This window comes from Caretta caretta, chromosome 23 (assembly GCF_965140235.1).
Source record: "Caretta caretta isolate rCarCar2 chromosome 23, rCarCar1.hap1, whole genome shotgun sequence".
Classification (NCBI taxonomy): domain Eukaryota; kingdom Metazoa; phylum Chordata; order Testudines; family Cheloniidae; genus Caretta; species Caretta caretta.
The window spans coordinates 12,936,383-12,950,143 of NC_134228.1; the positions used below are offsets into that span (position 1 = coordinate 12,936,383).

Consider the following 13,761-nt stretch of genomic DNA (forward strand, 5'->3'; position numbering starts at 1 on the left):
GGCAGCTGCAGGAGGGTGTCACGGAGTCCCTGGGCGATGCTCTGGATCTGCTCCCCATGAAGCCAGGCAGGACTCTGGGGAAGTCTCCTCTCTGGGAGCAGCCTGTCTGCAGGACACACAGCTCTCCCGGCTCCACCTTCCTGGGTCTGACCTCGGAGCATTCAGCCTCCTCTGCCCCTCCGTGCGCTTCTCACAGTGAGTCCGCTCAGGTGGGGCTCCTGGGGAAGCCAGAGGGTCCTGCCCCCCAACTCCGCAGTCAGATGTGACTCTCAGACAGCCAGTAAAACAGAGGTTATTAGACGCGACAGGAACATGGTCTAAAACAGAGCTTGTAGGTGCAGAGAACTGGACCCCTTAGCTGGGTCCATTTTGGGGGGCAGTGAGCCAGACAACCATGTCTGCCCTTCACTCCATGTCTCCAACCAGCCCCAAACTGAAACTCCTTCCAGACCCTTCTCCTCTGGGCTTTGTCCCTTTCCCGGGCCAGGAGGGCACCTGAGTCCTTTGTTCTCCAACCCTTTAGCTCTCACCTGGCAGGGGGGAAGGGCCCAGGCCATCAGTTGCCAGGAAACAGGGTGTCGGCCATTCTCTGTGTCCAGACCCCTGCACACACCTGCCCTCTAGGGCTCTGCAATGATCATACACCCTTATCCCACCCCCTAGATACTTAAGAACTGCGTAGGGGAAACTGAGGCACCCCCACACTATTCAGAGGAAACATTAAGAACAGTCCCACTTCGTCACAGAGGGGATGTGGTTTGCTGGGCGTGGCAGGGAGCTGGCTTTGCTCTGACTGTGGTAGATATGGGCTGGAGATTGCAGAGAAACCATCTGATGGGAAGAAAGGGGCCGAGCGCATCACTGGCTTCCTGGGGCTGCAGCCCCCGGCGCAGTTCCTCATTCTGCTCACACTCGGGCCTCAGGCTCAGTGGAGCTCAACTCCGGGGTGTTGGTGGCAGCGCTGAGGGCCCCCACTGCCCCGTCATGGCGTCTGCTCTCACCGTCCTCTTCTTCGGTGAGTTTCGGAGACAGCCAGGGCATGTGCCCATGGTGGGGATCTGAAACCAGGGCATGTGCCCATGAGGGGGGTGGGGATCTGAGACCAGGGCATGTGCCCATGGTGGGGGTGGGGATCTGAGACCAGGGCGTGTGCCCATGGGGGTTGGGGGCGGTGGATCTGAGACCAGGGTGTAGGATCCAGTTGCTCTGGGATCTGGTCACTAACGAGCCGTCTCCTCTCCAGGCTGCTGGCTGGCCGGTCACAGCGGGGCGTGGGGAGGTGAGTATCAGTCTGAAGGGAGGACAGTAACATCAAGGATGGGGAGGGAGGTGGGGTGGGGAAAAGAGGAACTAAGCCCTGAACCTTCCCCCAGATTCAACCCAAATTCCCCCTGTGAGCTAAGACCCAGCGCCCTTCTCCTGTGCCGAAGCCCCCCCCCCCCCCCCCCCGGCCTGACCCCATGGAGTAACTAGGAGCCAAATCTTGCTTCCGGGGTCTGATGAAGCAGACGGGAACCGTCCCCTGGTTCAATGTCCTGCCCCCACAGGCTGTGAGGATCGTGGGGAGGGGGGGCGGCACGTGGATTTATTTCAGCTCATACAAACGCTAATAGGGCCCATCTGTGGGCTCTAGATCCCCTCAGGGTAACCAAAATGTTCACAGTCAGTGCAGCCGTGGGGAAGAACCCCCCAGATCCACCCCCACCCCCAGATCCACCCCCAACAGCTCCCTCCCCTGCACTCACAGCCCCCCGCGTTCCCAAGGACTGGGGAAAGGTGGGTCTTGTGTGACTCCCACTGGTCACAGACTCTATTTCCAACCCCGGGGCGGGGGGCAGAGCTGCAGGGGTCCCACTGGTCAGGCTCCCTGGCTGGCCTCAGGTGGGGCCGGGGGGTGGGGGTGGGGCGGTGATCTCTTATGCAGCCAGGTCCTGAGCTACGTATGGGTGAACCCCCTGCCCCCAGGCCCCATGGGCAGGCAGTGCCAACCCTCGTAGAGGACAGACTCCTAGAGAAGCTGAATGACGGATGGACTCAGTTGGGGTGGGGGGTGGGGGGCTGTGTCTCTCCTGTTTAACTCCTGTCTCTTCTTGAAAGCAGGGCGTGAATTTCTCAAACCCACTGTCTGGGTGAGCCCCAGCCGGGTGGTGGCGCTCGGGGGAAGCGTCACCATCCGCTGTGAGGGTTCGTACCCGGGCTGGGAGTTCTTTCTGCGTAAAGCTGGACACCCTGACCGGCAGCTGCAGACGGTGCCTGTTGGGACCGTGGCTGAATTTCCCATCCCCAGTGTCAGCTGGGAAGATGGAGGGACCTACACCTGTGACTATTGCTCCATAACGGATCAGAATCGCTGCTCATATCCCAGCGACCCCGTTGAGATCATTGTAGGAGGTGAGGGAGGGGCCCGGCTCAGCGGCCCGGCTCCCAGCCCCAAACCCAGCCAGACCCTCGGGGTCTCTGCACCAATGGGACACTCAGAGCCAGGCTCTGCCCTGAGCCCTGGGCCCAGCAGAGCGGACGTGGGGAGCCGGGGATGGAGTCACTGGCAGGTTCCCAGCCAGGGAGGAGAAGCAGCCACTGGAGATCTGGGGCAGAGGAAGAGGGGATCCCTGCCTCCAGGGGGAGCTGCAGAGCAGGGGGGCTTTTTCCAGGTAACACATCAGTTACGGGGTGATGGGCGGAGCTGAAGGTTATAAACCTCAGTGGATAGTAGAGACTTGCACAGTCCCCTACAAGTCAGTGGTGGTACTGAGCATAGAACCCAGGAGTCCTGGCCCCCATCCGCCCTGCTCTCACTGACTAGACCCCATTCCCCTCCTAGAGCTGGGGAGAGAACCCAGGAGTCCTGGCTCCCAGCCCTCCCAGCAGAGAAGCCAGGGCGTGAATGGACCCTAGAGGCTGGACTGGCCTGTCACCCGCTAGGGAGCAGAGCTCTGGCCCCCAGGGGCTGGGGTTGCTCCGTGTCTCATGCTGTTAGCCCAGGGCTCAGAGGAAACTCTGGGCCCCTGTGGAAAGGCATCCAGGAGCCCGTCCCCAGGGCTGCCGGGTCTGACCCCCCACGGAGGCCGCGTGGTGAGGACAGGCCCCAGGACTGGGTGACGGGGCCTGCGTCTCACGGCCTGTCTGCTTCCCCCTGCAGAGCCCAGCTACCCCAAACCCAGCATCTCCCTGAGCCCCAGCGGGGGGGTCTCCCTGGGGGGAGCCGTGTCCGTCTGGTGTTGGGGGCAGCGCCAGGGCGTGCGGTTCGTGCTGAACAAAGAGGGACGCCATTTCCCAGCTGTGGATTCGAGCGGGTCTGGGGCTGTGTTTTTCATCAGCAACGTGAGCCGGGAGCACGGCGGGAGATACAGCTGCTCCTATCACAGCAGATCGGGGTCAGCCGTCGCGTCGTCCCCCAGCGACCCTGTGGAGCTGGCGGTGAGAGGTGAGGGGCCCGGCTCGGCGTCCCCGTTCCCAGCCCCACCCCCAGCCAGACCCTCACGGGGGCTCGGTGCCAATGGGACCCTCAGAGCCAGGCTGTGCCCTGAGCCCTGACCCCGCAGTGGGGACGCCCAGCCGGGGAGCGGGGACGGAGTCACTGGGGGGTTCCCCAGCCAGTGGGGAGCAGCAGCCCCTGGAGGCTGGGGGCAGGGAGGCGACTTTAACGCTGCTCCTTGTGCGTAGGAACCGTGAGTCGCTATTTAATCCCATGATGGCATCCCCTCTGTTCTCTAGGCCCGGGCCAGGGCTGAATGAGGCAGGGGCTGCAGGAGAAGCGGTGGCTTGTTGGACACGTTGCTGGGCTGGGACCCAGGAGATCTGGCCCAGCTCCTGGCGCAGCCACAGACTCTGTGTGATGGGAGCGCATTGAGGTGTACAAAAGTAGCCCCAAGACCGGAGAAGCTCTGTCCCCATGCCCCGGCCCCGTGGCGCAGCGGGGAGTGAGGGCTCCCCCAGTCCTGAGGCCGTGGCAGGTAGCCAGAGCTCCTCCCGTCCTAGGGCCGCAGCGGAGGTCCTGGTGTTAAGGCTTCCCCTGCCTCCCCCACTGTGCTTCTGCAGGGGACCAGGGTCGAGGTGCTTGGCCTTCCCCCATCCTGTTGGCCCGGGGGCCAGGGCTCTGGGGCCCCCCACTTTCCTGGGGCCCCTGGGCACGAGCCCCGTAGGCCCAGTGGCTGATCCACCACTGGTCGCGGAGGGTGGGGGGCGATCTCTGAGTCGGTGTTTCAGCCCCACCCCGTACCCCGACAGACGCTGGTTTTATTCCCGCAGGGGGAATCAACCTGACCCTGCCTGGAGCGGCGCCGGCTCCCACCCAACCGGGCAGCGCGGGGCCAGGTACTGGGGCCGGCGGGGAATCTACTGAGTCACAGATTATGGGGCAGCTTCCCTCACTGGTTGCCCAGGGGTGGGGATGGAGTCTGTTCTCAGGGGCAGTGACTCCCCCCTCCCCCACCAACCGATTTGGGAGGGGAGCGAAGCCTCCTGCTCAGACACGAACCCGCCGCTAACGGGGCAGCCAGAGGCTGGGCCCATCAGTAGCCGTGGGGGCACGGTGACCTGGAGCCCCCCACGAAGCAGCCAGCATGGGAGGCGGGATACCGGGCTAGATGGGCCCATTGGCCTGGGTCGGTGTGGCCATGAGGAAGGGGGTGAACTGCCACAGAAATGACGGCCAGACAGCGCCCCCTAGCGCCGTGCTGGGGCAATGAGGCCAGGCCTGACTGATGGGGAGAGCGCCCCCTATGGAGCCCTCCACCCCCTGCAGCCCAGCGCCCCCTAGCGCTACCAATCCGCCAAATCTTGCTTGCTCTGACCCCACTTGATGCCCTGGGGCCCCCGACATCCTCCCCATAGAATTTTCAGCTCCCTCTGCCCTGCGGAGTCCCAGCCCCTTGGGCGCCGCCTGGGGTGGGAGGGGCTGGGGGTGGGAACAGACCAGCCCCTCCCGGCACTCACGGCCTGCTGCTCTTTCCCACACGGATCGGAATCGCCAGCAGCTCCAGGTCTGACCACCCTCATCATCGCCGGGGCGAGCGCGGCAGCCGCCGGCCTCCTCCTCCTCCTCCTCCTCCTCCTCGTGGCCTTCGTCTGCTTCAGAAAAACCCGAGCCAGTAAGTGTCCTGCCCAGCGAGGGAAGGGTTAAACCTGCCGCTAAGCAGGGCGGGATGTGGCCACGGTTTGGAGAGGGATGGTGCCGGGAAATCCCAGGAGCAGGGGGGTGCAGCAGAAGGCGCTGTTACATGTGTAACCCCCGTACACACGCAGCTGTCCCACCCCAGAGGTGGCTGCATTTCAGTGCTGAGCGAGAGGTCCCGAACAACGAGCCATTGGCACCGTGCCTCTCAGGTAACTAGGATGCCAGGGGAGCTGATCGGCCTGTGGATCAGGTTCGTTATAAGGAGTCACTAACGAGGGAGGATTGGGGACAGGAAAAGCCCCCCCCCCGAGTTAATCTGCCCACCCCTAGCGCATGCTCTGGTGTTACGCTGCCCCCTGCTGGTCCGTGCCCCCGCCCCGAGCAGGGATCCAGGCTCAGACCCAGAAGCAGAGGGGGCCCACATCCCTGCTGCCCTGTGGGGGGTGAGTGGCTGGGCGCTGGGACCGAGGGATCCCGATCGGCTCATGGGGGATTCTGGTTTTTGTCCCTCTGCAGGAAAAGGAGCCGCACCGAGACCCAGCAGGTAGGAACCCCGGGTCCTCTCCCTACCGGTCGACCTGCCTGGGTCACAGGACTCCTGGGTTCTGTCCCCGGCTCTCGGAGGGGAGAGGGGGTTGGGAACCAGGACTCCTCAGAGGTGACCTGGGTCTGCTGAGAGTGGAGGGGCACAACCCCAAAACAGTTGGAGTCACACCACGCCCCCTCCACCCCCAGAAAGCAGTGACCCCCCCCCCCCCCCCGGTGCTGCTCCCAGCTGTTCCTCCACACCTGCCTCTGCCTCTCTGTCACGGACTCCCAGGGGGTGCCCACTCTTGTCCCTGTGCGGTCCCTGGGGGAAACCCCTTCAGTGCGACGTCCCTTCTCGGGGGTCCACTTTCTCTCGGGGGTTAGGCCCCTCCACCTCCTGGAGCCGCACCTCTCCGACCTTAGCATGCCTGTCTCTGCCAGGGGCTCCCGCAGGGAGTCCACTCGCTCTGGACCCCCAGGGCCTCCACTCCCAGAGGGAATAATGCCCCCCTGATCTCTAGCCCGGAGCGACTCTCAGCCAGCGTAACACAGGAGGGTTTATTGAGCATCTGAACCCAGCACAGGAAACTCTCAGACCCCTCAGGCCTGGCCTCCCTCCGTACAGCGCATCCCAGTCTCCCCTGCACCCAGGTGGGCTCTGCCTGCTCCCTCGCTCCAGCCCCGAGCCCCCCTGCTTCCCAGCTGGTCATCTGATCTCACCGGCCCCAAGCCCCCCCCCCCCCCCACACACACACCTCCATTGTCTTCTCTCCAGGTAAACAGGGTTGCCTGGGCCCCCTCTCCCCTCTTCTGTCCTCTGGCCTCCTCTGGCTGGAACCGGCTGGTCCGGTCACCGGGGTCCTCTCTTCACAGCCCATTGTCCTCCCACTGGCCGGACCCAGCTGTGACTCCTGAGCTGGGCCTCCCGGTCACCAGTCGCTGGGGTCTCCAATCTCCAGGCCATTGGCCGAGGTCCCCAGTTCCATCGCTGGTCCCCTGTACCAACCAACTCCCTCTCCCATCACCTCCTGAAACCAGTAACACCCAGGGAAACTGCGTCCCACCTACTCTGCATGCAAACCATTGGAAAAACCAAGGGAAAAAAAGAAACCCCCCCAACTTCGTCACACTCTCCCTGTCCAGCGCAGCTCTCCAGCTCAGCTGCTCCTCAGGGAGGGGGTCCGACCATGTGACTGAGCAATTGGGGGGGGTCATGTGATCCTGCATGCCCCCACCCACATTTTGCCTCTGCCTGGGTTCTGTCCCCAGCTCTGACAGGGGAGTGGGGTCCAGTGGTTGTGGCCGGGGGGGGGGGGGGCCTTAGGGAATAGGGTTCAGTGTGAGGCAGGATGAGGGGGCTCTCTGGGTTGTTGGGGAATCTCCCCGCAGGTGGGGGATATGACGTTTACAAGTGGATTTTCTCTCTTTTAGCACTATCTCGTTGGGGAAGTTGGAGGCCTTGGCTCAGCAAGACCCCAACTGTGAGTAACACACCGAAGGGGGTACCAGGGTGCAGGGCCTCTGGGGCGGGGTGGGGCTTGTGGGGGCTCCACCCATACGGGACAGGGCCTGATTTACAGCTGCTGCTGGGTGGGACTAAGGAGAGGGTCCCAGAGGCAGCTGGTGTCAGCTGAGCTTCTTGCCTCTCTCCCCACCAGCTCCCTGGAGGTCACCCTTCCCTCCCCCTCTAGTTCAGGGACTCCCTCTGTGAGCCCCCATTCTCCTCCCTAGGCCTGGGGCTTTGTGGTTCCCCCTTCACTTCTCCATTAGACCTTCCCAGCCAGTGACCTGTGGGGAATCCCCATCCATTCCTGGCTCCCAGCCCCCTGCTCTAACCACTAGACCCTACTCCCCTCCCAGAGCCAGGGAGAGAACCCAGGAGTCCTGACTCCCAGCCCCCTTCCTGCCATAACCCCCTAGACTCTGCTGCCGTCTCTGTGCCTCAGTTTTCCTCTCTGTAACATGGGGCTAATGACCATGGCCCATGCTGTGGGGCGGGGGAGGGGTGGCTGTGCCGGTCTCTAGCCCCCTGGCTGGACATAGGGGGTCGGAGCTGGGTGTGGGGTCCTGCTCTGGGCCGGCTGGGGGTGCAGCTCAGCGGGTTTCTCTGTTTTGCAGACTCCTCCGTCGACGAAGGGAAAGAGACACAGACCCTGGTAAGTGTCCCCTCTTCCCCCATGGGGCCTGACCCAGCAACCTTGACCCACACGGGCCCTACTCACCTTGTCTGGCACACTCAGTATTTTGGGGTGGGGGTTCGGTTGCTGGGAGGGGCTCATGGGATCACCAGCTGGGATTGCAAGTGTGTGTGTGTGTGTCCCTGTCACCCCCTGTTGGAGGGGACAAGCCCTGCTCTGTGTGAATGTGTGTGTGTGGGGGGGGGGTTGGTGCACACACGCACACTCCAGTGACTCTCTCCCCTCCCAGCCCCAGGAGCCCGACCCTGGCACCGATGGTCTCACCTACGCCGAGCTGGACAGCCAGGCGCTGCATGCCAAGCCGGGGGGCCCGGCTCCTGCCCCTGAGCCCACCCAGCCCAGCATGTACGCCATGATCAGCGTGAGCCAGGGGGCCTTGCAGTGAGAGCCCCCCACAGCCATGGGGCGCCGGCCCCCAGGGGGCAACAGACTCACTGACTTTAAGGCCAGAAGGGTCCATCGTGATCATCTGGTGTGAGCTGCTGCACATCGCAGGCCACAGAGCCTCCCCCGCCCACTCCTGTAGCAGGCCCCTCGCCTCCGGCTGAGTCACTGACGTCCTCAGATCGAGGGCTACAGACTTCGAGTTCCAGAGAATCCACCACTGACACGAGTTGAAACCTGCCAGTGCCCCACGCCCCAGGCCACAGACGAAGGTGAACCCCCCCAGGGTCTCTGCCAGTCTGACCCAGGGGGGAAATTCGCTCCTGACCCCAGATACAGCGACGGGTTAGACCCTGAGCATGTGGGCAAGACCCTCCAGCCAGACACCTGGGAACGGATCCTCTGTCGTCACTCAGAGCCCTCCCCAGCGGGTGTCCCGTCTCCGGCCGTTGGAGAGATTTGCTGCTAGCAGTCGCGGATCGGCTCCCTGCCGTTGTGGGATGTCTCCTCATCCCGTCCCCTCCAGAAACGTCTCAAGCTCAGTCTTGAAGCCAGTGAGGTCCCTTGGGAGGCTGCTCCAGAACTTCGCTCCTCTGGCGTTGGGCCGTGTCTACACTACAGAGACACGATGACATCGCTATTGCACGTTCCCACTGCGCTTCCTCTGCCGGCAGAGCGTGTCCGCCTTTGGTGTGCCATCGTCCACAGCGAGAGCAGTGCATTGTGGGTAGCTGTCCCACCGTGCTCCTCGGCACCTTCTGCAGCTAGGACTTGTGGGCAGGCGGGGTGGATCGCAGCGCGTCATGGGGGCGGCTCAAGGTCCCGTGGTGCCTTATTTTCTCTCCCAGCGTCCCACGCTGTTCCGACTGCGTTTCGCGGCATTTTCCAACGGCCCCTGTTCCCGGGGCGCCCGCCACCCCTGTGCGAAAGGATGGATCCCGCCCGGCTCTCCACTGCTGTGAACGCAGCGCGGCTGGTCAGGCAGTATGTCACGAGCTCCCAGTCTGAACAGGGATCAGAGCTGCCCGAGAGGCTGGGTGCCAGGGAAAGAAACAGCACCAGCTTCCTTCTGGCACCACGGGGCGGCTGCACACGGCGGAGCGTCGCTTTGGGACTCGGGAAACGAGCGCTGAGTGGTGGGATCACATTGTTATGCAGGTCTGGGACAGGTGATGTGGAGTGGGGGTACACGGGTCACATGCCCCCCCCCCCCCGATTTCTGCCAGGGTGCGAGTTGGCCTGTGCATGGGAAAGGCACCAGCAGCGGGTCCTGCCGCTGAGACCCACTCGGTGTGGCCCAGAGCCGGGAAGTGAGACCGGGCTGTCAGCGCAGCTCTCTGCCGGAGGGGGCGCGGGGAAGCCGGCTGAGTCCCATCCCTTCCTCGCCCGGCAGCCGCATGGTCCCCGTGAGAATAACTCCTCTTCACGGGTGACACAGGTCTGGTGAACTAAGTAGTAAACCAGCAGGGAAATGTATGTACCTGCTCAAGTGCGGGTCTGGACTAGCCTGCCTGGGTGCGCATAAGGGGGAGCTCAGGGAGTCGGGGCAAGAGGGGGGAGGCAGCGGGAGCTGGGGCGATATGGGGCGGGGGCTGGGGGAGGCAGCAGGGGCCAAGGTGCCAAAATACAAGTTCACCTAGGGCACCATTTTCCCTAAGGACGACCCTGACAGGGCTGGTCTTAAGTGTGGGCGAGGTGGGCGACCACCCAGGTGCCGTGGTCTCGAGGATGTTGCTGGAGGGGGCCTTGGCAGTCACCAGGAAGCTGGCCGTGGCTGTGGTGGGGAGCCCGTCATTGCGCCCCCCCCCCCCTCCGTCCCCACTATCTGCAGTTACCCGTCGCCCGGTCTGGAATGACAAGCCGCGTTCGGATGCGGGAAGCCTCCTTCCTGGACCTCTGTGCGGAGCTCGCCCCAGCCCTGCGGCGCAAGGACACCCAGATGGGAGCAGCCTCTCGTGGAGAAGTGCCCGGTGATCGCTGTGTGGACGCTGGACCTGACCATCTTGCGATAGGGAGATGAACATCAATAGGAAGGGAACTTCTCCAGGGTGTTGCAGGCACCTGTGGATCACCATGGGCATTTCACTGACACCAGCGTGGGGTGGTCCGAGAAGGTGCATGATGCACACATCTTCAGGGACAAGCAGAGACTTTTTTTCCACACCAGAAGGTTTTTGTGGGGGATGTTGACATGCCCAGAGTGATCCTGGGAGCCCCGGCGGAGCCCCTGCTCACAGGGCTCATGACTCCTGATACGGGAACTCTGGACAGCAGCAAGGAGCCCTTCAAAACCAGGCTGAGCAGGTGCAGGACGCAGGGGGAACCAACCCGACCCAGCCTGGAACAGCGCCAGCCAGGCCAGGTACCTGGGCCGGGGAATCACCATAAAACAAGCCCTGGAAATAGGTTCGTGGTGCCCAAGGAGCAGCCCTTGGGAGCTGGGGCTGGTTGGGTGGGACAGGGGCAGTGACTCCTGGTGCATGGGCCCAGACACCAGGGGGAGGGGCAACCTGACCCCCAGATCCCCAAATGCCTCCTGCCCTGCAGGTCACTGCCCGGAAGCTGCTGGGAGCATACTGGGGGGTAGGGCAGTATCTGGGGGACCTGGCTGTGGGGTTGAGCCCAGCTGGGCGCCTGAGTCCTGGGGCAATAACCCTGCTTCTTGGGATGCATGACGTCCCCCTGGCACTAGGAGTGAGCTTTACCCAGAATTCCCTCTGCTCTTGCTTCCCCTCCCCCCACTGGGATCTCAGGGGACCCCTGACCCACCCCCCTATAGATGTTCTGCTGCATCTGGCTGGGCCCTGGGCATCTCTGGGACATGGGGGGCAGCAGGTGACGTCCCAGCATCCCCCCGCACGCACTGCCTGGCTGTGTTTGGCAGGAGCCGAGATACCCCGGGGATGGGCTCACTGCATACCTGGGGCAGAGTTACCTGTGGGATGGACAGAGGGGTCCTACAGGGGTGCCAGGTGGCTCGGGGAAGTTCATCCACCTGGGCAACCCCTTGGCCAGGGAAGTGGAGGCTCGGCCCCCTAGGGCAGCAGGACGCAGCCTCCCCTCAGGGGTCCTCTCCTGGCAAGGCCCCATCTGCACCTAGGTCCAATACAGTGACAAGTTATTTAAAAGACTCTGCTCACTATCCAAAATGTTCTTCTGACCCCAAAGGGTCAGCCACGTTACCAGGTCAGTGTGGGTTTGGATCTTACCCAGAATACCAGACTCCCAGCCAGTCCAAAAATGATTAGGGGACTGGAACACATGAGTTATGAGGAGAGGCTGAGGAAACTGGGGATGTTTAGTCTACGGAAGAGAAAAATGAGAGGGGATTTGATAGCTGCTTTCAACTACCTGAAAGGGGGTTCCAAAGAGGATGGCTCTAGACCGTTCTCAGTGGTAGCAGATGACAGAACAAGGAGTAATGGTCTCAAGTTGCAGTGGGGGAGATTTAGGTTGGATATTAGGAAAAACTTTTTCACTAGGAGGGTGGTGAAACATTGGAATGGGTTACCTAGGGAGGTGGTGGAATCTCCTTCCTTAGAAGTTTTTAAGGTGAGGCTTGACAAAGCCCTGGCTGGGATGATTTAATTGGGGATTAGTCCTGCTTTGAGCAGGGGGTTGGACTAGATGACCTCCTGAGGTCCCTTCCAACCCTGATATTCTATGATTCTATGATTCTATTATTCCTTTAATGTCTAAAGCTAAAGGTTTATTACAAAGAGAAAAGAAAAAAACAGAAGAGAGATGTTGAATGGTAAAACAGTCCCGTATATACAAAGACTCCAGAGTCCATAGATCAGGTTCCTAGCAGTGTTGGTGAGTTTGCTGGCTTGAGAGTCCCTCTGGAGCCCATCCATAGCTTGGATGGGTCATCCAGTCTTGATGGGCCGTCAAGCAAGCTAGGCAGTGCTGATGCCCGGCGATCTGGGGGTGTCATCCAGATGCCCAGCACAAGTTTGGAACTACAGATGTACCAGACATATAACTTGCAATACAAAGGTGATACAAACACATAAACGAGATTATCATACCTGGCAAATTATAACATTTTTGCAGATACCTTACATGGCATATCATAACTCATTGCAATTTTACAATATTGGTATTCATAATATTCTAATGTGTCCCCCAAATTCCATACAGCATCACAGGGAGAGCACCGCCTGTGTCTGTGGGGAGCCCGGGGCACTGTGGGGCCGGGCACTCGATAACTAACCTTTCCCAGCTGGATTTCCTGCTCTGCCCGCTCCCTTTCCTTAGGGCCAGGCACCCGGCATTTCACAGCCACGGTCACCCCACCCATCTGCCACCTGGCCCTTCACAGCCAGCTCCTGCTGGGGGATCCCCATCAAGTCTAAACCAGACGCCCCCTGTTTACAGCCTCCCCCTCAGAGATCCAAATCGTCTCCTGTCCATCCAGGGCCTCACTGGTCAAGGTGTGTTTGGCCCTAAATCCCCCCAGCAGTACCAGGGCTCATCACCCAGTCCCGAACCAGGCCCTACCCTATCCTGCAGAATCCCAGCCCCCCCTCCAGGGTCCTGAGACAGAGCCGCCAGCCCCCTGCATCTGGCCCTGACACTGGAATAATGGCATTTGCAGCTCCCCAAGTGTCTGTCCCCATCCTTCAGCGGGGTCCCCCAGCCCCTTTTCTCTCTCCCCCATTTCTCCCTAGACCTCCCCGCCCTGTCTTTCTACTGTATAAATGCCCAGAGCTTCCTTCTCCCCTGCCCCACAAATCTCCCCACCCCAGCGGCTGTGATACGGAGCCTCCGAATGTCCCCTTGTGGTGGGTTCAGCCAACGAAGGTGAGTGAGAAGTTCAGGCAGTGTCATGAGAACCTGGCTGAATAAACGTTGGGGGGAAAGTTGGCGAGACACAAAGACGGGATTCGTCCAACCCGAGCGGCCGCCGGACAGACCCCATGGGCCGGGCTGGGGCCCGCCTGGGACACGGGAGAAGTGGGGGAGCAGAAATCTATGACCCAAAATTGGGGTGTCAGAAATGAGGCCTCATTGGTGGACAAAACATCGAGGGGATGGAATGTCCCTCCTCCCACCCCTTTCGGGGTGTGTTTAGGACCCTTCATTTTTTGTTTTTATTTTATTTAATATTTCCCAGGACTGTATTGGTGTTTATTACGACAACAACATAAACAGGTGAAAATTGGTGCAAATAACTATTAATAACTTTTGTGGGTTAATATCAGGGTTTATTGTGGTGGACAGAAGGACAGCGGGAAAAAGTATTCTGTAAATTAGTGCTCTGAATTCCGTTCATCACTGTGGTTTGCTGCAGAACTAAACCAGAACTCAAAACACAAGGCCACCTCGGAGTTCAAGGAAACAATATATCTCTCATCCCCAAATAAAGCTTTTCATTTGAATAAACAGTTTACTGCTGTAGACTTAGAGCTATTAGCCTATAACTTTGATGCCACCCCATTTCCAGGGCGTACACTCCACTTCATCCTTTTCTCCTGTTTTTCTTTTTTTAAACTTTCGAATACTTCCTTCTGTTCTGAAACATATTCTGAG

The 13,761-nt window shown here is 60.9% G+C and overlaps 1 protein-coding gene across 1 annotated transcript in view; it reads left to right on the top strand.

Moving 5' to 3' along the window:
• The first annotated feature begins 856 nt into the window (after positions 1–856).
• LOC125628454 (uncharacterized) overlaps positions 857–13,761 on the top strand; it is a 31,178-nt gene continuing 18,273 nt past the window's right edge. The window contains exons 1-13 of the mRNA XM_075122314.1: positions 857–1,015; positions 1,244–1,279; positions 2,101–2,391; positions 3,140–3,424; positions 4,249–4,314; positions 4,974–5,090; positions 5,633–5,660; positions 7,076–7,125; positions 7,763–7,800; positions 8,072–8,223; positions 9,157–9,362; positions 9,453–9,664; positions 10,058–10,196. Coding sequence (XP_074978415.1) covers positions 985–1,015; positions 1,244–1,279; positions 2,101–2,391; positions 3,140–3,424; positions 4,249–4,314; positions 4,974–5,090; positions 5,633–5,660; positions 7,076–7,125; positions 7,763–7,800; positions 8,072–8,223; positions 9,157–9,362; positions 9,453–9,664; positions 10,058–10,196 — 1,651 coding nt within the window. The 5' untranslated portion in view covers positions 857–984. The remainder of the gene's footprint in view (positions 1,016–1,243; positions 1,280–2,100; positions 2,392–3,139; positions 3,425–4,248; positions 4,315–4,973; positions 5,091–5,632; positions 5,661–7,075; positions 7,126–7,762; positions 7,801–8,071; positions 8,224–9,156; positions 9,363–9,452; positions 9,665–10,057; positions 10,197–13,761) is intronic.